At 38.4% G+C, this 25,887-nt stretch overlaps 3 protein-coding genes across 4 annotated transcripts; 2 read left to right on the top strand and 1 right to left on the bottom strand.

The window, feature by feature from the left end:
* Positions 1 to 914: 914 nt before the first annotated feature.
* tti1 (TELO2 interacting protein 1) lies at positions 915 to 10,865 on the bottom strand. Its single transcript, XM_048178061.1, is given in 9 exon segments — positions 915 to 1,383; positions 2,668 to 2,755; positions 5,499 to 5,703; positions 6,050 to 6,190; positions 6,307 to 6,455; positions 7,613 to 7,771; positions 7,885 to 9,114; positions 9,117 to 10,190; positions 10,602 to 10,865. Coding segments are annotated over 8 exon segments (3,252 nt in total). The 5' UTR covers positions 10,168 to 10,190; positions 10,602 to 10,865; the 3' UTR covers positions 915 to 1,154.
* Positions 10,866 to 10,892: 27 nt separating this feature from the next.
* Positions 10,893 to 19,633, top strand: rprd1b (regulation of nuclear pre-mRNA domain containing 1B). The gene is made up of 8 exons (XM_048178065.1): positions 10,893 to 11,130; positions 11,949 to 12,131; positions 12,280 to 12,409; positions 12,494 to 12,633; positions 16,846 to 16,964; positions 17,169 to 17,295; positions 17,609 to 17,784; positions 18,880 to 19,633. The coding sequence occupies exons 2-8, from the start codon at positions 11,981 to 11,983 to the stop codon at positions 19,027 to 19,029; spliced, it is 993 nt and encodes a 330-aa protein (XP_048034022.1). The 5' UTR covers positions 10,893 to 11,130; positions 11,949 to 11,980; the 3' UTR covers positions 19,030 to 19,633.
* A 154-nt stretch (positions 19,634 to 19,787) lies between these two features.
* Positions 19,788 to 25,364, top strand: LOC125259997 (transcription initiation factor TFIID subunit 11-like). 2 transcript variants are annotated; one of them, XM_048178064.1, is made up of 5 exons: positions 19,788 to 20,306; positions 20,410 to 20,736; positions 21,635 to 21,873; positions 22,187 to 22,268; positions 24,894 to 25,364. In XM_048178064.1, the coding sequence occupies exons 1-5, from the start codon at positions 20,264 to 20,266 to the stop codon at positions 25,295 to 25,297; spliced, it is 1,095 nt and encodes a 364-aa protein (XP_048034021.1). In that variant the 5' UTR covers positions 19,788 to 20,263; the 3' UTR covers positions 25,298 to 25,364. The 2 variants fall into 2 exon arrangements, with proteins under 2 accessions (XP_048034021.1, XP_048034019.1); XM_048178062.1 differs by having other exon boundaries at positions 24,891 to 25,363.
* Positions 25,365 to 25,887: the final 523 nt, after the last annotated feature.

Raw genomic sequence — 25,887 nt, 5'->3', positions numbered from 1 at the left:
CGCTGGTGTGAGTGCTAATATAGTTTTTGTTTTAGTTTATAGTTCTTGATGTGAAAGGCCTTAAAAGTGGTGGCTTAATTGCTAAAGTAAACTAAATTGATGCTTTGGTGCAAGAAACTTTGGCTGGCATTATAATAATATAAAAAGTTCCAAAAAGTAACTAAAGAGCCGACATGTAGCCATTTTAGCTGCGGCGCCCGGGGAGCGATTAGGGGGTTAGGTGCCTTGCTCAAGTGTTGTGGGTAATGAGAGCGCTGTTCATTCACTCCCCTCACCTACATTTCAGTACTGAGACTCGAACCCACAACCTTCGGGTTACAAGTCATCTAATCATTAGGCCACAACTGCCCCATGGTAGATTCAATGTGGCCTTTTTTAACTTACACTCTAACAAAGAGCTTTTCCACCTATACTTAACCTCAAAAATCACCTCAATTCTTCATTACTTCATCTCTTCAATTTGCTTTGTCCTCTTTAACGCCGACGAATCCTTCAAACAAAGCTCATGTCAAGCGGTTTGACTCTATAATGATGCTCCCGCACTTATCAGAAGCGGCCGGGAGGAAATTGTATTAGCCCCGTATGCCGCACGTTAGCCGGTCGGCCCAGCCCGGTGAATAATAGCACTTCTGTCAGTCCTGGCAGCAGGATAAATAGCAAAGTACAGTGCCGATAACACGGCAGCACGCTAACACAAAGCATATGAGGCAGCTTTAATGCGACTCTCACAGGCGGCACATTTATTAAACTGTCACAGAAGAACCCGCGACCACACGAGACTGAACAGAAGATCCCAACCAACAGGTCAAGCTGTGTGACTAGACCAACTCTACAACTCAAGGGCTATACGAGTTTAATAATTATGCTTTAAAAGTAAAATATGTAATAATGAAATAAAACAACCTGAAATTCTAAAAGATCACATATTAATTTATTATTTTAGAGAAGTAGCAATCATTTACATCATGGCAATTTTTTGTAAGGAACATGTTTTTTCTCAAACAGTTTGTTTTATTGTATACATGGCAATCTGTGTCATATGATGAACTCAATTTTGTCCAGAAGTTCTTGCTGTCAAACATGTAGTCAGTGAAGATCAGAATACTAGAATCATTCGTTGTCTTAAATCTAGCGTTCAGATGTAAGAAAACCTGTTATTTGTCATCTAAACCACTGGAGTCTCGCCTGTCCGCTTTCGGGGAATCAAACTCCTGCAGTAATTTGAGGACGTTGTCTGTGAATTCGTTTCTCGGCTTGTCTGATCCACTCAGCGTCACGGGCCGCAGCTGTGGATGGGGCGGCTCATACGTGACAGGACAGAACAGCTCATTCAGAGTGAACCAGCACATATCAGCGTCCAGCTCCATCAGTGACCGGAAAACACTACGGATACAAATATCATAATAAAGCCAACTATTAGGGTCATTCATACTATTAAAGCAGGGATTGTATACGTTTAACAGCATACAGTGAACTGGAACATGAAGAAGCCAAGTTTAATTTTAAAGGGTTAGTTCACCCAAAAATGAAAATCCTGTAATCATTTACTCGCCCTCATGTTGTTCCAAACCTGTATGAGTTTCATTCCTCTGTTGAACACAAAAGAAGATATTTTGAAGAATGTTGGTCATTTCTGGTCCCCATTGACTTCCATGGAAATGGAAGTTACCAAAATTCTTCAAAATATCTAATTCACACAGATTAAGAAACTCAAAGGTTTGGAACAACCTGAGGGTGAGCAAATGATAACAAAATGTTCATTTTTGGGTGAATTAATATCTATTTTGGGTAAATTAATATCTAGAAAGAAGGGTAACCTGGTTTTATATATATATATATATATATATATATATATATATATATATATATATAATATAAAATAATATTATATATATATATATAATTTTATTTTTTCAGAAAATCAAGCAAAACATGGTCAGGTCAAAGTGTCTGAATAATTTTTGGTTCCAATTTTTTATCAATTTTACTGGTATTTCACTGTATGAAGAATTTTTGGGTATAATATGTCACAGTTTATTTTATTTTGCTATCCTCACTTACATAAATGAACTATAGTGTCCTGCACCCACTAGTAAAATATATCAAAAAATGTAAAAAATGTCTGAATAATTTTTGGTCTGACTGTATATATTTTATTAATTATAATTAAAAAAATATTCATCATATATATATATATATATATATATATATATATATATATATATATATATAACATTTTATATAATTAATATTATATTACATTAAAATTGCTAATATTTTATATATACACATTTCTGTCAGGCCGATTAATCAATTTAGATATATTTGGCAATATAATTTTTTATTTTTTATTTTTATATGCTGATAATTTCAGAATAGTCAAATTAATTAATTGGTCTGACAGATATATCGGTCTAATCTCAATATGACCAAATATTGCTCAATAGCTCAAACAGTCCCTTAAATTATTTTAGCACCACAAAATTAATATTAAATATTAATATTATGTTGTGATTTGAATCTGTCGATTTCCTGAAACCTAAAAAACATATTCAAAATGAGTCACATTTAAAAAAAAATGTATTAAACCCACTTTTATAAAGGAAGAAGACCATTTTAAAAATGAAGAAATGTTCAATTCCAGTTCTGCAATGGGTTGGGCCTTACCTGAGACACGCCTCCTGCAGTTTGATTGGCTGTCGGCAGCTCAGGTACGGAAGACACGCGTCTAATACTCGATCCAGATCCGCCTCCACTGCAAACAGACATTCAGAATAAAGATTATAGTCCTCAAACTCCACCAGGACTGAGAATATGAAGGGAATGACAAATGGAAGGAAAATCAGATATAAATTAAAATGTAACAGACACTCAATAGTGAAGGAGCAAACAATTTAAGACATTTGTTAGTGTTCAAATCTATTTGGGACTGTACACCATTAATTCTCTATACCCACAAATCTTCATGTATTTCTCTAGTGAATTCAGTGCCGGTGACTCAAAACTCGCAGCAGAAACGCAGTGAACGCCTGCGTCATATTCATAATGGCCACAGATGTTCTAATATATTCTAATAGTCTCCATGGCAGCATTATCCTAATTAATTAATTAAGCAGCGTGATGTAGAGCCTCATTACTCTAGAAAAATGGAGGTGAATGCAAAGGGACGGCGAGACCAGAAATGAAGGATGGAGGGAGAATAATAAAGAGAGAAATGACGTGAGAGAGAGACAGCTGGGAAATAAACAGCATGACCTCTCGTCTGTCTGTCTGTCTGTCTCTCAGGTGTCTCTCATAACCATGGTAACTCTATCAGTATTCAGTGTTCCTCTGCTCAGCTCCACACACACACTAACTCAATCACACAAACGTTTCTCTCTCCACATGGCAGCTCAATCAAACGACAAATCACTTCAGCATTTCACACAACATTGGGTTTGGTTGGCATCACGGTTCTGGTCTGGTAAATCGTCGCTATTACAGATGCACTAATTAAACTTGAGAGTGATATTGATAACCAATATTTTATAAGCCAATTTGTTTTTCAAAGAGCACTTTCACACGCATCAGGCCATATGCTGCAGCAAAATGCATGAGATGAACTACAACATGTGAGGTTTTTTCAGTTCACCCCTGCATTACATCAGAAAACCCACAGAGGTGAAAAAACCCAAAAACAACTGATATGAAAGACAAAAATCCCCCTCAGAGCTTCTCCAGAGGAATGAACAGAACAACACAGAATGGTGTCTGTCAGAGCAAAGCTCTGGGGTTTTCAGATGGAGCTGTGATGTGACATCAACAGGAACACATCTTCATCGCTTACTGTGAGACTGACTTTGACATGTTCACTGCAGCTGTGATGAAAGACTGAGGCTAGTCTGCCATCTAGTGGTGATGATGGCGTGCTCACAAATGTTGTTAGACAACACAAAATTTAAATGTGTGATATTGTGTGCATGAAAAAAATGTGTTTTCATAACCATTCATAACTATTTTTTCATAACTATTCATTTTTTTTCTGCTGATGCAATTACAGAAACCCTAAGGGAGGATGTGTTAATAGAAAAAATATGATATAAATATTACCCCCCAAAAAATTGCATTCCCCTCAATCTTAAAAATAAAGGTTTTCTATTGACATCTATTGTTCCATGAAGAACCTTTAACATCAATGGAACATTTCCATTCCACAAAAGGTTCTTTAAGGTGGAAAAAGATTCTACACACACAGACACACACACACACACACACACACACACACACACACACACACACAAAATGGTTCTTTTCAGAGCTGTTCACTAACAGGTTCTTTGAGGAACCCAAAATGGTTCTTCTATAACATCGCTGTGAAACCCCCTTTTGGAGCCTTTATTCTTAAGAGTGCTGAGAAATGTTGCATTCTCTTTCAACAGGATTGAAATAAGAAAGTTTTTCCTCACATTTCTTATTTTCATCACTAGTTTTGCAAGATAATGCAAAGTCTCCTGGGGAATGCTAACTTTTGCAAGCAAATTTATTATTTTTTCCTCCCATCTCATATTTTTTTCCACTGACAAATCCTCTTAGGGGTTCTGTATGTAACCAAGGTCATGCAGGCAATAAAAAATAATAACTCTTTGTCTTTGAAAAAAAACATGATTTTCTTAGCTTTTTGTTCAAAATAACTTTATGAAACCTACCCACATTCAAGTGTTGATTAAAAAAAAGTGTTTTTTTGTTTTTGTTTAAATTAAAAGCTGTTCTTTATTTTGATATATTGCATGTTCAGATATTCATACAACAAAAGATTCTGGGAAATTATGAAAATGATCAAAAACGCTGGTGGTGACTGGCAACCTTTTTTAAAAGAAAATGCTGGCAGGGAAAGAGTTAAAAAAAATATCAAACCCACTTTAAATGCTAAAATGGTTCAGACCCTAAAATAAGGCCCCATTATTCATTTTTCTAGCTAAATATTCGGTTTCAGACATTCGGCACATTATTGAAAGTAGATGCATTTTATGTTCTTAGTGAAGATTCAGGCAGATTATGCCACAAAGTAACAGTTAAACTTAATATATAAATTATATACATGGTTTTCAATCTTCTAAGCCATAATGAGGTACAGTACCATATTCATGTATTTACATGATCTGTTATGATGCTGATGCTGCACATCCATTAAAATAACTATAATTATTGCATACATCCATATACTTGTACATTACATTTTAATTTGACTTAAAAAAAAATTATGTGGAAGGGGCAATTAAACAATTAGCTGAATTTTAGCTTTTTAACCTTAGCTTTAAAGGTAAATTAGTGTATTTTTGTTTAGCATATTTTCTATATTATATTAAACAATAACTGGCAGACCTGCAGTGATGTCACAGGCCCCTTGCTGAATATAATTATACATTTTCATTGATGTTCTGCATTAATAGCTCAGTAAACACTATTCAATATCAGCAGAGTTTCTAGCCGGTGTTTGGGACACTGATGTCCAGACTTACTCAGGTCCAGTTTGACACACAGAGGTCCGAGACCCTGCAGCACAGCGAGCTGGAGTTTATAAGCCAGTGTTTGTGTGTAGATGGGCCCGGAGCGAGCGCTGATCTCCGCCTGCTTCATCAGAGAGGAGGTGAGACGGGGCAGAACCTCCTTAGACACGCGTTTCTTGAGGAAATCACCACACGACTCCCCCAGAACACACAACACCTGAGAGAGAGAGATTCATGGAGGAAAACTAAACTTATCTATAATAGCATTACAGTTGATATACACTAAAGTTTGGCATGTGTATGTTTTTTTTTTATGCTTTTCAAAGTTTCTTATGCTCACAGATGTTGCATACAGTAAAAACAGTAATATTGTGAAATATTATTACAATTAAAATAACTGTTTTCTATGTGAATATATTGTAAAATGTAATTTATTCCTGAGATCAAAGCTGAATTTTCAGCATCATTACTCCAGTTAATGTTTTATTATTTTCCATGGCTTTTTAAAATGCTAAGATACTGTGCATGATCATAGTTTTGTGCATGTTTTGTTGCTATCTCACCTTGAATGCGCGCGGTACAGCGAGAGGGTCATCACTGGTGAGACGGTGGAGAAGAGCAGGCCAGCACCGGTGCACCATGGGAAGAAGCTCGTCCTCTTGCTCACATAAAACGCACACACACAATTCCAGGATGTCCAACACCTGTAAATGCACATGTACATTTTACTTTAGACACACTCCTCTTGTGCTCTTCTCAAAGGAAACAGGCCTGCAGCGATGCGAAAGCTGTAATACATGAACAGAAGAGCTTTTACAACCTTGAGTCGGATTCTCAGGTTGGAGTCGGAGAGCAGGTGGATGCATCGTTCCATCACGTCTTTTGAAATCTGGATATGAAGAGGAAGCTCCTTTTTCTCAGCAGGACCCTCCACGTCTTCATCAGAAGCAGACGCTGGTGGAGGAACGTCTGTGGACAGGAGAAGATGATATTAAAATTAAAAATTGAAGGAAGGTTCAATGTGCATTAGTCTAGTCTGGCCCTGTGAGACTATCATCATGCAAACACGAGTACCAGCTGATTGGTTCTTGTAAATCAGCTACAAACCTTCAGCATGATAGTAGCCATCATTCCAGATCATTTGGGGAATTTCACTCTGTGTGGCGTTGGTTTAATGATCAGCAATCTGAACTCTGAGTTGAAAGCCTCAGCATGTGGAAGATTGAAGATGAGCCAAATATAGAGCTTGAGTGATCATAATTCTGCTCTATTACATCTGTACCCTTGTGTAAAGCACTTACCGCAGCTTGTTCCAGGGGAAGCGACTACCCCTGTTATAGGTCTGCAGTTATGATGAAACCATAACTGTTCCAATCACAGCCTAACATTTTTTATTTTTATACTGTTAGGTCTTACTAGATCAATACTGTCATCTGCTGTACAAGAATTAAATTACAAGCAGGATTCCTGCTGCAGGAACTGTAACGGACGACTATAACAGAATGTTGCAAGGTGGTAACCAAGGTTTTTTCTAGGAAGTTGCTGTGTGGTTGGTAGGATGTTCTGATTGGTTGGTTTTAGGCATTACTGGCCCAAGTAAACAGCTCACTCACAAGTTTCTATGATATTTTGTTCTCTAGATATCAGGGCTCTGCAAAATTGAAGAATTTGCTCCCTTTTAGTTAATGTAATGTTAGTTAGTGTAATTTGAATTGAATTGGTCGCACGACCACCAGAATTTGAAATAGAATTCAAATTTGAATGACAGGAAGAGGAATTTACTGTATTTCAAAGCAAGTCAACACAGATAATGCATCCTGGGAAATGAAGTTTTAAAACGTTTATTAAATATTGTTAAGTACAAGAAGTTACATTTCTATAAGACTCTATAAAGAGTCTTTCTATAAAGTCTTTCTATAAAGTCTATAAGACTTTTTGTCTTTCTATTATCAATTCAGGTTTGAACGGACCACAACCCTGCTAGATTTGGCTGAAGTCCCAGTTTTATCATCCTTGTAAGTATGATTGTAAGTCTAATTGCTTTGAAAGGTAACAGCTTTTACATTTAAGCTTAATTCTTAAGGTTAAGGGTGTAGAACAAACATAAGTATATCAAAATTACAAACCTAGTTCATTAGGATCTTCCTCATCTACTCCAATGCCTTCAGCAAGCTCCTTCTGCTTCTTATAGTCCAGGAGAAACTGCCTCAAGTTCACACACTCTTTATTCTGGGTGTCTTTGCTGGATGGCTTCTGGTGTCCCATAGTGGTGGGGAACCATCTCACTGTGGTAAAACACATGTGTGGCATTGTCAAAATCCAAAGAACACATTTTGCAACTAATACTTAATAACAGCATTGTTTGAATTAATAGTAAACTAAGAAAAGTAAGACTCACCAAGTGCCTTCATAAGTAAGTGCAGCACACTGCAGAATTGTGGCGCTCTCTGGTCATAGCTGAGATCAAGGGCCGTTAACACGTCCTGCACCACATCGGCCACTAGAGGCAGTAGACTGGCATCTGAGTGAGTGAACATGACCGCAAGAACTCTCGGAGCATGAGGGTGAATGCTGGGTCTGGCTAGGTTTAGAGAAATATCATTGAGAAGGTAGTCTGAATTCTTGATGACCAGCTCCTTGGGCGAACTGTAATCGCAAGCCTTGCAGAGGTCGCACATTGCATTGAAAGCCGCTTGGCTGACAAGAAGTGACTCATCTCCAGCCTTCTCCAGCACAGGGTATAGGGATGTCATGAGAAGCAGACGGAAATCTGTGCCCAAAGCCAGGGCAAAGCCTCCGATACCCTCCAGCTGGATACAGATTTGCCAGATGTTGCTGTTGAGTTGGTGGAACGATGAAGTTTTGGATGGTGGAAGCAGTTGGAGACAGTTTTGTTCTGGATTATTGGGCACTGTAGTCTCGAGTTTCCCTTCCAAGGCCTCTGAGACTGTAGGGAGAAGCCAGTTGCTCAAACTGATGTACTCCTCAATGATGGAGACGACTGAAGATTTCAAGTCTTCTTGATTTGTTCTAGACTGGTTTTTTCCTGACCAATCAATCCTAGAATTCTCCAACTCTACGCCAATGCCTGCAGCACCAACAATGATCTCATTGAGGACCAAAGCAGCTTGCTTTCTGTAAACCGAGGACTCCCTGTACAATTCCATGAAGCGGTCAACAAGAAGGTAGAGGTTTCCGTAGTATCCCAACATGCGGCAGATCTTCCCAAGTGTTGAGAATATCCTTTCGTCTGTGAAGTAGAGGAAATATTTCCTCTGGGATGGGACTTGGTGCACATCAGGTCCCAGGTCTGTTGAGGATTTAAGAGTTCTCTCCTCAATTATTTTCACATCTGTAACATCCAGCTCCATCACCTGCATCAATGCTTTTGAGATACGCTCAAGATGGACTGCAGACCTTAGTATTGCATCCACTTTGGGCCCCAGAATCTTGAGGTACCCAAGGAACACGTTAAGTACAAAGAGCTTACGTTGGTCATCAGACGTTCTCATGAGTCGAGGTAAGGATGACGCCAAGCTGTGGAGGTTTTCAGATAGAACTTCAGTAAAGTCCTGTCCACCACTGGTTTGTCCTTTTTGTGCCATTTCATTCAATGCAGCATTGCACCTGCTTTAACCTCAGGCTCGTCATCGTTGATGGCACCTACCAATGCTTCCAGTAGAGGACCGACACATTCACCCACAGACTGGCTGCACTGAGAAAGAAGAAGATGGGATAGATTGACCAACTCAAGCCTGATTCTCCAATGTGGGTGGGCAGAAGTGCAGGAAATGATCTTTTGTAAGACCATGGCAAGGCGCTGGGAAGTGGTTTTGCGCCAAGAGGGAGTCCTCTTTACAATCAGCTCCTCAACCCTCCCCAGATCACCAGCTTTCCCATTGGTGTCTGTCTTCTGAAGCTGCTCATCAGCCATTACCAGACCTACCGCTTTGTACCAAACCCTCATGGCCTTCATCGTGACTGCATGGCCTTGTCTTATGTCTCCACTTATTACCTGACTCAGGGCGCGAGATATTCCAGGCAAAAACGTGGCAAGGGCTTGTCCGAGCAGAAACCTCTCATTTCGTCCTGGCTCAATGTGTTCCTCCTTGCAGTCGCACTGTAGAAACAACGAAAGGAGACATTTAAGGGAAGCCAGTTGAACTCCCCTTGCCTTTTCGTGCTCTGTGAGTGCCAGAAGTAGCGACACGGCCGCTCCAAGTCCGGGCAACATGCTTGGCTCATAGAGTTTAAAAACAATGTCACCGTAGGCAGAGTGCAAGAGGGTGTCCAGGCATCTGAGGACGGCCAGCTTTAGTTCCTCAGAGGTCGTAGCAGGCTTTCCTGGGTCTTTTGGGGAACAAAGACAAAGGCACAACTCAGAGAATAGATCCCGCAGAGATTCCCAACTCCGTACGCATGTGTTCTCCAACACATACGTCATGGCTTCCATGACCGCCTGGATAAGTCCCTCCCGCTTGGAGCCAGGGGTTTTGAGGACAAATCTGAGGGGGAACAGAACATAGTCCTGGAGCTGTTGGAGAGCTCCATCGCTCACACTGCGGAGATGACCGCTAAGAGCTTCTACATTAGCAGATGTAGGTTCTTTGGTCAGGAGGACACATGATGGGCGGAGATATGCAAATGCAATCTTTGGGTCTTCGATCTGATGTTCAGCCATTCTCCATGTATGGAGTACGAGATCTGCAAAGGAAGATTATATAAGTTGTGACTTTCAGAAAACATCCTAAATAATAATTAGCAATATTATTTGATTTTACAACACTTTTGGCATTTAAACAGTATTAATCAGCATCAGTTAGTATTCAATGACTGCTGAAGAGACATTTTGTAGTCTAGCAAATGCAAACGAACAAGAAGAAAAAAAACTGACAAAAGGGTCTGACAATTACCAACTACGACTTGTTAATCACATTAAACATGATATTTCCTACAAGGTGTATATTATAGTTGTCATATAACCTTAAATGTGTTAAGTGGAATGCAAATACAGCTTGTCCAATGGTCAAGTTTCATTTTAATACAAGTAAAGAGAAAAAAGCATATTGAATATTTACTTACAGCCCCTCCCCTGAAAATCCCCATAACACTTACTCAGAGTGGTTCAGTCCTGCGAAGTCATGTCAGCAGCAGAAGCACACATGCAGTTTCAAGCTCATAATCATGACAATAATCTCCTGTTTCATTTCAGTTTTCATTTTCTCCAGATCCACTAAACCTGCTAAACAAAGACTGGGCTTCATAAACACCTTTTATAAGAAACAAAAACAGATATCACTTGAGAATTATTGCTATTTTTATTCAGAGCGACACAAACAGTAATGTCAAGACTACAGTGCTATTCAGTACAGAAGCCACATCCAGCATGATGTCGCGCCTCTATGACGTCATGTACGCGACGCTCGTTTGTTTATCAACCCAACTTGCAACAAAATCCCATCGTGGTCAAACATTCTCCAAAAGTTTCGAGGAATTCATACACAAGTTTGTACCTTATTGACTCGATTTATTAATATTTCGATTTAAACTACCCTTCTGACCGGCGGTAGTTCGTATTTCAGGGGTTTCCGCGTGTGTTGTGCCATAAGTTAAATCCAGATTAGCCAACCAGAACTGCTGACAGGTGAGAATTTATATACCTTTATGTTTGAGTTAATGCATTCCAATCTGCTTAATTAGCTTTTACTGTCTTGATCTTGTTTATTGCATGTCTCAGAAATGATGCACCTTCTCAACTAATCAATAACTCTTCAATAATATCTCATTTATCAATCACATGTATATGCAGCCAAACTATATCGTTATATATGCACGTTGTTTTACTATAATGGCATCTTTAAAAGTACAAATATTGCATGAGGTTTCTCTAATACAACTAGATCCTGCATGCATGATAATTATTTAAAATTAAGCTAAATGCTTTTCAAAAGTAGTTTAAGATGGTGTATAGTATGTCACACCACAAAAATGAATGACAACTACATGCAAAATGTGTGTATGTGTTTATTTGACCTGATAGAATGGATTATTATAGCATTTTTATTTATTGTCAAGATTCTAGATTAAATGCATGTGACTGTATAATTTTAGCACCATTTTAAACATGTTTGCAGTTGTCCATTTTAAATTGTCCTGCAGTAAAAGTAAATAAAAAGTATAATTTTTCCTTTTCTAAGCAATTATATAATATAATATAATGTAATATAATGTAATAAAAGAATTAGACCAAAATATGTTTATTTAAAGTAGTTTCAGATGCAGAATAACATTTAGCAGTGTCCTGAATGACATATCAAGTCAACTACCCATATGCTTATATACTTTATATATTATATTATAATGAATATTAGGGTCGCCTTTTCCCATGAGCCACATGTTTTGGCGTCAACAGTAAAATTGCATTATCTTCAGCCCTGTTTCTAACCTCATGTGTTGTCTTAGGGTTGTCTGGAGAGAGAGAGAGAGCGGTCAGCATGTCGTCTTTCTCCGAGTCTGCGCTGGAGAAGAAGCTGTCTGAACTGAGTAACTCGCAGCAGAGCGTTCAGACTCTGTCTCTGTGGATCATTCATCATCGAAAACATTCATCTCTTATCGTGCGCGTGTGGCACAGAGAGCTGAAGAAAGGTACGAGAGAGTTTCACTGCTGCCAGCTGTGGGTTTACAGTGGTTGTTAAAGGTTGAGAAGATAAAGTTAGGCTTCGAAAATGACTGTAACCTTTGTTTTAAAGGTGATACTGATTAAATAAAATAATATAATGTGTTTGTCATTCAGCTAAAAGCAGCAGGAAGTTGACGTTCCTGTATCTGGCAAATGATGTGATTCAGAACAGTAAGAAAAAGGGTCCCGAGTTCACCAAAGACTTCGAAGGCGTCCTGGTTGATGCCTGCTCACATGTGGCCAGGTAAACTCACCCTCACATGTGCTTCCTGTGTTCATCAGCGTGATGTTGTCTTTTCTCATGTGTGTTCTGTGTGTTTCTCTGCAGAGATGGAGATGACGGTTGTAAGAAGCACATGGAGAGGTTGCTGAATATCTGGCAGGAGCGTAACCTCTACCGTCCAGACTTCATCCAGCAGCTCAAACTGGCTATCGAGGACTCGGACAGTCCAAAACACAAGCCTGCAGGTCAGAATAACTCCAGCATGCCTTTCACTGCTAGTGTATGTTTAGTGTGGCATGCTACCCATACTACTTAATTCTGCAGTATATGCATTGTGCACATTATGCAAATATCCTTTTTCTCCCAGATTTGTTTATTGGTTTTTAAGCACAAAAATAGTGCTAACAGTAACAAAGCTTCGAACATATCTAAAATGTACACAGTGCATTCATTCATGGTTATTGTGCAGTCCAAATCTAATTTTGTGTAAAGATGTATATGTCTTTCTAATTAAATAATGAGTAAAAAGGCCAAAAATGAATACTTCCCTACTATATAGTGTACGAAAAACAGTACGCCAACAGAGTAGTATGTCTGAATTCATATGCTGCGTCCCAATTTGCATACTATCTGTCCTAAATAGTATTCGAAATTAGAAATATAGCTGCGAGCAGCGATGGCGGGCCCAAGCCCGGTGGCACCGCCACCCCGGTGGCTTCAGGGCAACTGTGCACAGCGGGCAATAGGCACTTAAAACGGTTAAACATCAAAGGACTATGTCAAATTCACTCCACATTTACTGCACTACAAGGTGCCACTATAGAGCCCCTCCTCCCTGCCCATTTTCAAAGGATTACATGTGCCAAGTTTTAACATTATTCTGATGAATTTTGAAGCAAATCAGGTAAAAATAAGAGGGTGATCTCAATGTATGCTGAAAGTGACACATTTTCTGCTTCCAGTTGGTGGCGCTATGACTTTGAATCACAATAGTCACATCCATGTGATCAGCCTTGTACAACGAAGACTAAGCCGAAGTTTCATCAAAATCAATTAATGTATGCAGAAGTTATAACACTTTGTTTCCCTTTTCTTGCCATAAATTCGTTGCCTCGCCACGGCCAAACCGTTTGAGATATCCAAAATCCGTTTGCAATTAAACAACTTCAATGTGTTAGCAACAAGTTAAAAAAAGCTTGGTGTAAATTGGATAAACCCTGTAGGAGTAGTAGTATAAAATTCATAGCCTGTTTTTTCAAAAAATTAACATTCAAACCAAAATAGCTGACTTCCTGTTGGTCGGAGCTAATGAATGTAAATTAGAAAATTGTCCGGCTTGATGAGAACAATATGTGTACCAAGTTTGGTGACTGTAGGAAAAACAAACCCCCCCACTTTTGTCAAAAGGTGGCGCTACTGAGCCCCTCCACCACGCCCATTTCTATGGCTTTGTCCATGTCTACTGGTTGACAATATTGATGTGTGTGTCGAGTTTCATGCAATTTGAAGCATGTTAAGAGCCTCAAAAACACTCAAGAATATTATTACAGTTTGACCTGTTGCCATGGCAACAATATTTCAAATATCAAAAATCCTGTCATAGGTCTACATCTGCTGTGTATTGACATTACACTGATGAAGTTTGAAGCAAATCAGGTAAAAATAAGAGGGTGATCTCAAAACATTTCAAAAAGTGATACACTTCCTGCTGCCAGTTGGTGGCGCTATAACTTTGACTCACAATAGTCACATACATGTGATCAGACTCCTATAACGAACACACTTGTGAAGTTTCATAAAGATCAATATATGTATGCAGACGTTATAACACATTTCCTGTTTCCTTTTTCTCGCCATAAATTCGTTGCCTCGCCACGGACAAACCGTTCGAGATATCAAAAATCCCCTGGCAATTTTTAATCATCAGTGTCTTGACTTCATGCTGACCGAGTTTGGTGGCGATCGGATTAATCGTCTAGGAGGAGTATATCAAATTCCAGAGCATGCGTTTTTCAAACAACCCTTAATAGCTGACTTCCTGTTGGCGTGACGTTTAACTTAGAGCACGAAAGTTGTTTGGCCCGATGAGGTCTATATGTGTACCGAGTTTCAGACTAATACGTGCAAGCGTGTTTAATATATGGACCAAATTTTCAGACCTTTTTCAAGGGGGCGCTGTTGAGCCCCCCTGCCACGCCCGGGTACCAGCTTCTGCCCGGCCCTGTTGGCCGCGGATTCCAATGTGTGTGCCAATTTTCAAGAGTTTTTGAGCATGTTAAGGCCCCCAAAAAGCCCCGGAAGACGGAAAAAAAAAAAAAATAATAATAATAAAAAAAAAAAAAAAAAAATAATAATAATCCTTAGAAAAACAAGAGGGCCCTGCGCGAATTTTCGCTTGGGCCCTAATTACTGTGTCCTAAATCGTAGGATGTTGGAAATAAGTATTCCAAAGATATCTGGATGGTCTACTTTTTCCAGTTAGAATCCGAAGTGAAGTTCCATGAACACTATTATTGCCCACAACCCATTGCGCATTTGACAAGAATTCGATTAGAACTACAGACACGAATAAAATGTGTTAAAAAACTACAATCATGGCGGATGTGCAAGATGAGCAGTTAAAGGTGTTTTAGTGATTAATAATCAGTATCTAACCTGATAAAAAGATGTTTATTCGGTGTTATCCACATTATATTTCATCTGGAACAATATTGTGAACTTTTATAAAGATGAATTTGTTCATTAAGATTTAAATGCATCATGCGAATAAGAGGAGAGTCTCTGCATTAAAGACCCATGACTTGCAGATCAACGTGTGACTACATTTCTCTCCGAAACAGAATGGAATTAAATTAAATTGAATGTGGAGGATTTTAACTAACAAGATGATTGACAGGACACACGTAACTTAGTGACGGCTATCCGTTAAAGATGCAATTATGACGAAGTAGTATGTCCCAAACTTGCATAGTTTTCTGCTACACACTCAAAAGTATGTACTTTTTTTTTCTTAACAAAAACACTACATACTTTCAGGGCATAGTATAAGTAGGCATATTGGGACGCAGCAATACTATTTGAAAAACAGTAGGTGAAAAGTACCCGGATGATCCGCCGAGATTCTGAAATGTGATTTTGATGGACACTTTGATATACCATGATGTCACAGGAGAGGATTTGTGAATGGAATTCAAGTGATGCAACTGACTCTAGTAGGTCACATGGCAGATGTAGTACGTCCGGATTTCATTCATGCTACCCACATTCATACTTTTATAGAGCATGCTTTTTAAGTAAGTAGTTGTGTAGTAAGTTCAAATTCAAATGTTGTACCTACTCAGTATGCATTGTACATATGCCTTGTTACTGTTTTTGTGCATAAATCCAATCAACAAACCTGGGAGAAAAAGAGAATTTGCATACTGTACACAATACACATACTGCAGAAATGAGTAGTATGGGTAGTATGCATCACTAAATAGACAAAAGTTTGGACTTGTGATAATTAATTTGTTTCTCGTGATCTTGAAGATGTTTTGATCTAAAATAATTAAAGTTAGCTTTGAATTTCTTCAAAAACTAAGGCCCTGTTTCCACTGGAATACAGGTGTACACAAGGTCTAAAATGTTTTGAGCTTGTCCACTTTCGAACACTTCCAGAGATAGCTGAAAACTGATTCAACTGGATTGCTTTTGTAGAGTAGACGCTTATGTGGACAAATGTGTTCAAACCGCCACAAAAGACTGTCTACTCTCTGCCTACTGACCTAATGTGTAAACATTGAGAAGCGCATTAACCAGACGGGGTTTAAACTTTGACCCAAGTTTGGTTTGAAGATGAAAAATTTACCAAATGTTCTCTCACTATTCCTGATTTCTAACACACACTCAGCGCTCGGCTGGTCTTGCGGCTCATCAGAGCAGAAACTAAAGCTGATGCTCTCCGTGTTTTTCCTTCGTCTCCGGTCATGTTCATGTGTAAATTGCATGAGCTTATTTTGTCCATTACATTGAAAGATCTGAAAAAAACCTATACATTTACCCACCCATAGACCCTCCCCTCAAAGAAATCATGACAGAAGTGGTTAAAAGTGGACAAAAGACATGGATTAAAACACCAGGTGTAAACTGGAATGTGTCTCCCTCATCTACTTGTGATCTGATCGACCAAAACGCGTCTTAATACATGGTGTAAACAGGACCTTCAGTTGAAAAGCATCATGAAGAGTTCCTCACACGTTCCTCCTGTAACAGTTCTTTAAAAGCATTGGTTGATGAGCAGAGCTGCAATCTAGGCAAAGAAGAAGCTCAAATATAAGAGATTTTATTTCTGTCACTAAATCATTCCCAGACTTCCGTGTGTGTTATTTCACAGTTTATTGTTCTAACATTCAGAAAATAGTCTGAATAAAGAATGAGCATGTGTGAAGTAACAGTTGTGTGCTCTTTTGTGGCAGATGATAGAAAAAACTTGAAGAGAAGCTACCAGAAGGTCCAGGAGGAAGAGGAGGAGGAAGATGATGATTACAGAGGTCACTACTCCCCTCATGAGACGGACGCAGCCGCCCCACAGCTGGTATGATTGACACTGACTCAAAGAAACCTGATTTTACCCTTGATTCTTTGACCAGTTATAGTATTTGTTTCCATTACTGTTATTTAGATGCTGCCATAAAATAGTGTCTTTTAATTCAACCGTTTTGAATATGACTCCTCTGATCAGATGTTAGAAATTTCTGAGAAAGATTCATGTGATTGATTGAATGTCATGATCCCACAGACGGAGGAGCTGGTGAAAGCGCTGCAGGATCTGGAGAACGCTGCGTCTGGCGACGCTGCCGTGAGACAGAAGATCGCATCACTTCCACAGGAAGTGCAGGACGTTTCTCTTCTAGAGAAGATCACAGGTGAGTCCTCGCAGGTGACCTTGTAAGTGTGCATATGTAAGGTTTTTAGGCCTAATGCACAGCTTTTCCCTTGTAAACTTGCATTAGATGCACATGTTTGACCATCACGCTCCCATCTTGTCTTTTGCAGCATCTTGCACATGACACACCACTCTAAAAAGTAAATAAAGTTCAACTTTTAAACAACGCATCTCACAAGCTTTCGTTCTGCCCTGCACCTTGTGTTTTTAACCACGCGTGTCCTGTGTGAATGGTCCCTAACCCTGTCTGACAGGAAGTGGTTTTCTGACGAATCTCTCCATGTCCTCTACAGATAAACAGGCGGCAGATAAGCTGTCGAAGACGGTGGACGAGGCTTGTTTGCTGCTGGCCGAGTATAACGGACGTCTGGCCGCGGAGTTAGAGGACCGCAGACAGCTGGCCCGTATGCTGACAGAATACATCCAGAGCCAGAAGGAGGCGCTCAACGAGAGGGAGAAGAAACTGGAGGTATGAGACTTGAACTAAAAATATTTGTTTTTTTTCCCTCAAGCCATGATTTTCTTTTTTCTGATGGATATCAGAGCTGCTGTTGAAAGTGAACATGATTTTTTTTTTTTTACCTTCCAGCTCCAAAATGGACAAAATAATAATATAAAAGTAATCCATATGACTTATGTGCCTCACTCCAAGATCTTTGAAGTCATACAATATCTTTATGTGACAAAAAGACCAAAATTGAATCATTATATTCACCGATAAATATGCCCTTTTCTAATATGGGTCTAATTCCTCACATAAAACCAGTTTCACAAGACTTTGAATATAGCAACATGTCATATGGGACAACGTTTATGATGCTTTTGATATTCTTATGGTACTTTTTGTCATTTTTGGAGCTTGAAAACAAGCTCTGATATTCTATAAAGTGTTTCCTTTTGTTTTTCATAGAAGAAAGTAAGTCAAACACCTTACTGTTCAAAAGTTTAATTCGTTTATACTCGCCAAAGCTGCAATTATTTGATTAAAAAAAACAGTAATATTGTGAAATATCATTACTACGACAGAAGATCAGTGTCAATTACAACATGACGCTTTAGTTTAAACAGTGAACATGCGGGTGGTAAAATGTAATTGACTAAACATTTAATATTTGATGGCTGTTTTACAATATAAATATTAAACGACTGACAGTAATGTCCATTGATGCAAACTACTCAACTTTTTTTAAATCAAATTTCACTGTTTAAATTGAAAATATGCTATTATTTATATGATTAATGTAATCCATAATGTGACGAGACAATAAATATTTTGTTTTCAGAATATTAGACATACGATTAAGAGTGAATGTGTCCATATTTCAAAATAAAATATAATTTGCAAATAGTTTAAATTGATCCCTTCATAAATGGTTAGACTTCTTTTTACCCTTCTTATGTCTTACTCTTTATTCCCTTAACTCTCTTTTAATCCTTTAATTATTCAGTTCCTCTCAATAAAAAGACCAATTACTCTCGACTATAATAAAAAGCAGAAGTTTAAATGGTAGTGTACATTGTCTGATCCATTCATTCATTTATTGATTATCATGTGTTCTTGCAGGAATACAAGCAGAAACTCGCTCGTGTCACACAAGTGCGGAAGGAGCTCAAGTCGCACATCCAGAGTCTTCCGGATCTGTCTCTCCTACCGAACGTCACCGGCGGTCTCGCCCCCCTCCCGTCTGCCGGAGATCTCTTTTCCACTGACTGAACGCCTCTATAAGACTCAAAGTCCTCTAAGACACTGGTTCCTCCTGACTCACAAACACCAGAGGAGAGCAGAGCGACTGATCAAGATCCTTCACCCACTTTTGTATTTCAGTAGTTCTCATACCAGCCAACAAGGTTCCCAAACCTCAGAGATCAAACCCACCAGTCCATCCGTCGTTAAATCGGACTCAAAGTGTGGAGATTTTGTTTTGGTGTGACTTTGCTGTGGAAAGCAACCCTTTTTTGCTTTGTCTTATACCTGTAGGGTTTTAGTTTTATTGCTCCAAGTACAATTTTGCTTCATTTTGGTTTTGGAAGAGACTAAACATGAGGATTCGATTTTAAACACCTGTAGACTGAGTTCATGATATCGAGAGAAATTAATTAGGAAACTCATGCTCATCATAAACTGATATATTTTGGTTACAAACCTGATCTGTTTTTCTTCAAATGATTATTTTGCTGATAAAACTCAACAGATGTGCTGATATTTGTCAAAACAATACAGTGTGATCCCATTTTCTTCTCTAGTCACTGTATGTTTACAGTGTCTCTCATTAAATATGACCGAACACACTCACAACAAAATGCTTTTTGATATGAGTGAATTATTGAGATTTAATTTGACTAGATAGCTGTGTTATCAGAGGGACGTGTAAATGATGCTGTGTGAAGCGTCTATAAAATATAAAGTGAACAAACGCTATTTAAAATTACCATTTCTAATGTTTAATTTTCAGATGAATGAAACATTTGCTTGTTTATGCTGTGAATGATGACTTAGATAAAACATAAAACAGAGAGAATTCTTTACTATATGGATGGATGGATAAATAGAGCAGTCCATGGTAAATTAATACGATTAAGCATCGTAAGAAATACACAATATGAATACACCATTTGATTCATTTTTAGCGCCCTAGGGTAAAAAGTAAAAAGACGAGTAAAAACATGCGCAAAACAAGTAAGTTATAATAACAGAACGGAGAGTTAACAACATTGTACCATCTCTGCGATTGAAGACTCTATATATACCGGAAAAAAGCGGTTGAAACCGGTCAAAACATCTTTCTCGAACTTTCTTTGCCATACCTGTCCACGTAAATACAACAAACTAGCCACACCTGAGTGAGTGATTGGCTGAAAGTTGAGGACCCTCCCTCGCAGTTCCCGATCTGTCGAGGCACTTTTCCTCAAATTATACCAGTGACAAGACAAAGTAAAGCTCGCTAAATATGAATGGCTTCTTCACGATACTAGCAACTCTTGTTATCGCAGGTACGTAATATAACTCTCGGATATTTAAACGTTTATTTAAAAATTATTTTCTAATCTAAAAAAAAAGACATCTAATGTACAGTTGAAATATTAATTTTATCAGGTGTTGTGAGCGCCCGTGAGGAAGTGGAGGGAAGGTGGGGAGAGAAAATAGTGCTACTCGACGAGAAATCTGGATTTAATTTCAGTCGAGTGGCACTATATGAATTAAGTACAGACTGCGAACAGCTGAGGAGAGAGATCTTCAACTACTGTTCCGCTAAAGAGAAGGAGTCTGGATGTGCCGAAAAGAGCTGCTCCACATTTTCATTCGACATTGGGGAGAAGAGTGTCTCTGTAACTCCACTTAATAATGCGAGTGATGGATGTTACCGTGCCAAAATTTTTGCCAACGACGTGGTAGAGAAAACATTGATCATCAAAGCCAATGGTTAGTATGTCATTGTTCTTGTGTCTAAATTGCTCTTGAAATGTTTTGTCGTGCATGTCGAGGCTGAATTCAGCTACTTATTCGTTTGTTAGGGTTGCCAGGTTTACAACAAACCAGCACAATTGCTACTCCAAACACACCAAACGACGCAAACAAATTGCGCTCGCGTCGGTCCAAAAAAGCTGCTCTTGAACACACCGAGAGCACTACAGCTGACTGTCAGCTAGCACGTGTGTTCTGCGCCTGCGTGTAAAGCAGACAACATTTTTTTCTTACCACTAGTTCTTCTATAGCAGTAAAGGTTCTTGGGTAAGCGTTTTCTGTTTAAACCAATCCACAGAGCTGCAGAGACCAACTTTTAAGGAAAAGAGAGAAATCTCCATTGATTTTTAACTACATCTTGATTCTTGTAAAGACAGTCCTACTGAGCTACGATTCCCCTATCACCAGCTGTCAGTAGAAACCATGGAAACAAAACAGTGCACTTCCTGTAAAATTGTTTTGCACATTCATGATGGACCACAATCATCCGTTATCATTTGCTGTGGGTTTGCTGGATTTGTTTTCTAATCTCACACGTTTTTGATCTGCAGTATTAAAAGGTTGACCTTTTTTGAACTAGACATTTTACAAATTCTGCTATAAAAAATATAGGCCTAACTCATAAAAAATAACTCATATACAGTACAAACAGTATGTGATACATCTCAACTTGCAGACATGAGAAACTAACTTTATACAGTATTTTTTTCACTGCTCAGTCTGCGTCCAGCCCTGTCTTTGCACTTAAGCCTCTTTAAACACCCTTTTAACTGTCTAGCATCTTCTCAAAACTCTCTAGCAACTTCTTGAAGAACTTTATATCTCTAGTTGTTTTTGTTAATTCTGTCCTATTTAGGTCCACTGCTCAGTACCCCCAGCCCAGAATCAGATCCTCCATCATGGGAGCCTACTGAATCCTATTCCACCAAAGGCAGAGACCCACCTGAGACAGAATCCTATTCTACCAAAGCCACAGACCCACCTGAGACAAATGGCATGTCATGGGGCACCGCAGTGGGCATCGCAGTGGGCATCGCAGCGGTCATTGCAGTGGTCATCCCAGGGGTCATTTTAATTTGCCGCAGGTGTAAAAAGGCAAGTATTATGACAGGAAAATTAAGCAACACTTCTGTTTTTGTGTTAATATCATAACACAAATTAACAGCAGTCTTCACAGAACACTGTGTATTCAGCAGTGCACTTTCGTTTGTTCGGGAATTTGTACAAGTACTTGTGAATGACTTGTAAAGTTCCTTGAGACATTTTGCTTGGAAAAGGAAAGTTAAAGTAGATCATTAAAATGTCATTCATTATTTACATTGACTGGTTTAAGAAGTTCATTCTGTTTATTTTGGTATTACATTTGGTATTAATTGATTGTGATTTAAACATTCTTGTCTTCATACAGAACAAGCACAAACAGTCTGAAGCTGGTGATGATGCAGGGGATTCAGAGGAGAACAATTCTCACAGAGAAAGCATCAGTGGAGGTGAGTTCACTACATGAGTTTTGAACAAATCATGAACAAATATCATTAAATATTAAGGGCAAGGTTTACTATCAGCTTGTGCTCTTGGAGTTATAATACTACTGTCAGGATTTACTAAAGACATGCAGTGAAGAATTAGAGCTGAAAAGTCGAGGATGCAGTTATTTTTGTGGCTGACATTGTTGCATATGCATTTGTAGGAGATTTTAATACAATTTTTGGGAGGAGGGTATTTAGATTAGGGCTGCACGATATATCGCATGCAATTGTCACGCGCATTTCATCAGTAAAGCCGGTTCCCTGATTACCGTTAAATCGCCATCACCTGCTTTCAAATGGAGCGGCATTTAATAGACAGAGCCGTAGTTCACTGACAAGCTACGCAATATCGCGTTCATATCGCAGATGAATCACCTTCGATAATGAACGCGATATTGCGTGGCTTGTCAGTGATCTACGGCTCTGTCTATTAAATGGCGCTCCATTTGAAAGCAGGTGATGGCGATTTAGCGGTAATCAGGGAACCGGCTTTACTGACGAAATGCGCGTGACAATCTCATGCAGTATATCGTGCAGCCCTAATTTAGATGAATCATGCAAGGTGATTTACTGTGGTTTGCGCTGGTCAATTTACTGGTATTTGCGCCATTTTTTTTTTTTTATTGCCCCAAAAAACATGTCTTAAACAAGAGGCTAATTTGTGCTGCTCTTGGTAGATTGTAGATTGGTCAATATTGAAATGATCCAGTTGTGTCTGTGTTCTATAATTTGCGTGTCGTCAATAGATCACAAGCTGAACTTTCCGCTCCCATCGGAGCTTTTATGGGATTGCGCTATCACGCCAATTTGCCCTGTTTAGTAAATCTGTTTAGTATATCTAAGTTTCTTAGGGATTTGTACGGTGGCCGAGAGAGCTCAACGTGCTGCAAATGAAGAAAACACATGCAAATAGAGAAAACATCTTCATCAGTTTGACAACTCGTGTGGTGCAAAGTTCACAACGCACCCAAATGCAGAAACACGCTGCAAAACTTCACAACACAAGCAAATACTTTTGCAGCGCGTATTTGTATTTGCTTGTGCTGTGAACTTTTGCAGCGTGTTTCTGTATTTTTTACAAAATGTCCCAATTTTTCTGGTAATGCTTTACAATGAACTCTGTTTAATAAAACACCTTACTCGCCTGTTGAGTAATAAAAACACCATCATCTCCACATCGCTTTTACAAAATTTCAAATCCATCAGTTCTCGTCATCTCTGAAAAGCCAAGCCAATGTTGATTCTTGTTTTATTACGAGCTCTGTCTCGTTCTCTTTTTACCAACAGACTGTTAGGCGTTTGTTTAAAACAGGTGACTCTCCGGAGGCTAGATATTTTTGGGGCTTTTCCACTGCGTGGAACGACTCAGTTTGCTTCGATGTGGCTCGCTTACTTTCGGTTTGCTTTTCCACTGCAGTTTAGTACCGCTTCAAAGTGGGTGGGATTATGATTGTTTATAGTAGTTATGCCTCTGTGGTGGATCCGCTCCTCCGCTTCCAACGAGTCACCTTGTGTACTGACCACGATACAGTTTTTTTTTTTTTTTTTTTTTTTTTTTTTCTTCCAGTTTTGTGTGACAATCCTTTAAAGCAAGTTGTTTAAAAAAAAGTCGCGTGAACAAATGATACTGTGGTGGCTGTTACTATTTAAATCTAGCGGGTTTGATGTTTCACATCCAATGACGCTAGTAGTGACGATTCTCTCTGACCAATCAGTGATCTGCTGTGTTTACACGTCACATTTGGTATCAGTTTGGCACGCTTGGAACCTCCACCGAGTGGGTACTATTAAAGCGAGCCATACTGTTCCATACCGAACCGTACCATGCAGTGGAAAAGCACTATTTGTCTCCATGTCAGCCTTTCTCACTCGTTGTGACATCTAACCTATGATACTCCCACACCAGACGCACGTAAAAATAGCCGGATCATCTTTTCTTTATTTATGGATATGATGAGACACACGTGAGCGACGTATGTATGCAATTTCCTGCAAAAACCATCCCACCCAATATAAAATATAAACACTTATACTAGGCTTACCATAGTGAATCAAGGTAAGATTAAAACATGTTTTGGAAGGATTGATGATGTATTGACTCTTATTTAAATGTTAATTTTGAACAAAAAATAGATTGTATCTTAACTTTGTGAGATTCTTGTTGATCTTCATTAGTTTTAAGATGATAACCCCAATCTGACATGATTTTAAGCCCCCTCAAAATCATTTCTAATTCAGAAATGGAAAACACCATGCTTATAGAAGAAATGTATTTAGATCATTCTCTATATGGTTTACATTTTTATGTATTTTTGATAGGTCTGTCAATGTAATTTTTAAATTGAGCTAACACTGTTATAATGAATGCTCAAATTATGCTCAATTAAATCAATTACCAATCGAAAAAGATATTACATAGATATTACACAATTGGCATAGACGGGTAAATCATTAAAAAGACTATTGAAGTGCAAGTATAGTTAACTTCCATATTGTTGAACCTAATAGCTTTGCACAACAAATGAGGGTCAGTTGACTGGCACAATTACTAATGATGCAAAACTCGCATTTTCTTACAATTAGCAGGTGAACAGACTACAGGTGAATCTTTCAGGATGGAGGACGGGATACTTCGTTCGGCAGATGAAGACAGTCTAAGTGAGGTCCTGATAGATAATACATCGACGGGACAAGAAAGTGGAAGACCTGGACAGCATGTGCAGCATAATAACTATAGAGATTTTGAGAATTATTGTAATAGAAAAAATAAAAATGATTATGAAGATAGTAATGATGATAGTAATTATTATAGTAATGATGATAGTAAAAATATTCCCAATAGTGGTGGTGATGATGATGATGATGATGATAATAGTGATGGTGGTGATGATGATGATGATGAAAATAGTGGTGGTGGTAGTGATGATGATGATGATGATAGTGGTGGTGACGGTGATGATAATGATTGTAATAAACCACTTAAGTGGTAATATAAGTATGTGTAAAGAAAAATACTTGCAATAAAAAATAATTAAACACTATAATTCATTGTAACAGAACATTTGTTCATATCTGTGAATTTTCATACAAAGGTCTATCTGGAAGGCAGAAAAGATATTAAGATATTTATGAATGATCTTTTTATTTTTACTATGCATGTAATGTTCTGGTCGAGGAGAAAGGTAGTTTGTGAGGCAAGGATCTATTTGTAGCTTTTGTAAAAAAACAAAACAAAAAATCAATACAGGTAGGGAGAAAAAAGAATAAACTCAAAGCAAAATGTGACAATGACCAACAACAGACTGAAACAAAGGGCTATATGTACACAGGATTGGTCATCTTGAATAGAAACTGAACATAATCAAAAACCCTATACAAACAATAAACAGAAATGATAGGACTATCAAAATAAGAGTCTTAAAACAGGGAATATGTGACAATGTGTAAAAAATGTAATTCATTATCCAATGAGTTGGCAAGAAATGAACTGTTTACTATAAAGGTACAGTTCAGCCAAAAATGATAATTCATTAAGATATTTTAAAGAGCATTGGTAACCAAACAACATTGGTGCTCATTG

This window comes from Megalobrama amblycephala, linkage group LG24 (assembly GCF_018812025.1).
Source record: "Megalobrama amblycephala isolate DHTTF-2021 linkage group LG24, ASM1881202v1, whole genome shotgun sequence".
NCBI classification, from domain to species: Eukaryota; Metazoa; Chordata; class Actinopteri; order Cypriniformes; family Xenocyprididae; genus Megalobrama; species Megalobrama amblycephala.
The sequence above is the reverse complement of the archived record's forward strand: the minus strand, read 5'-3'. Positions and strand labels throughout refer to the sequence as shown.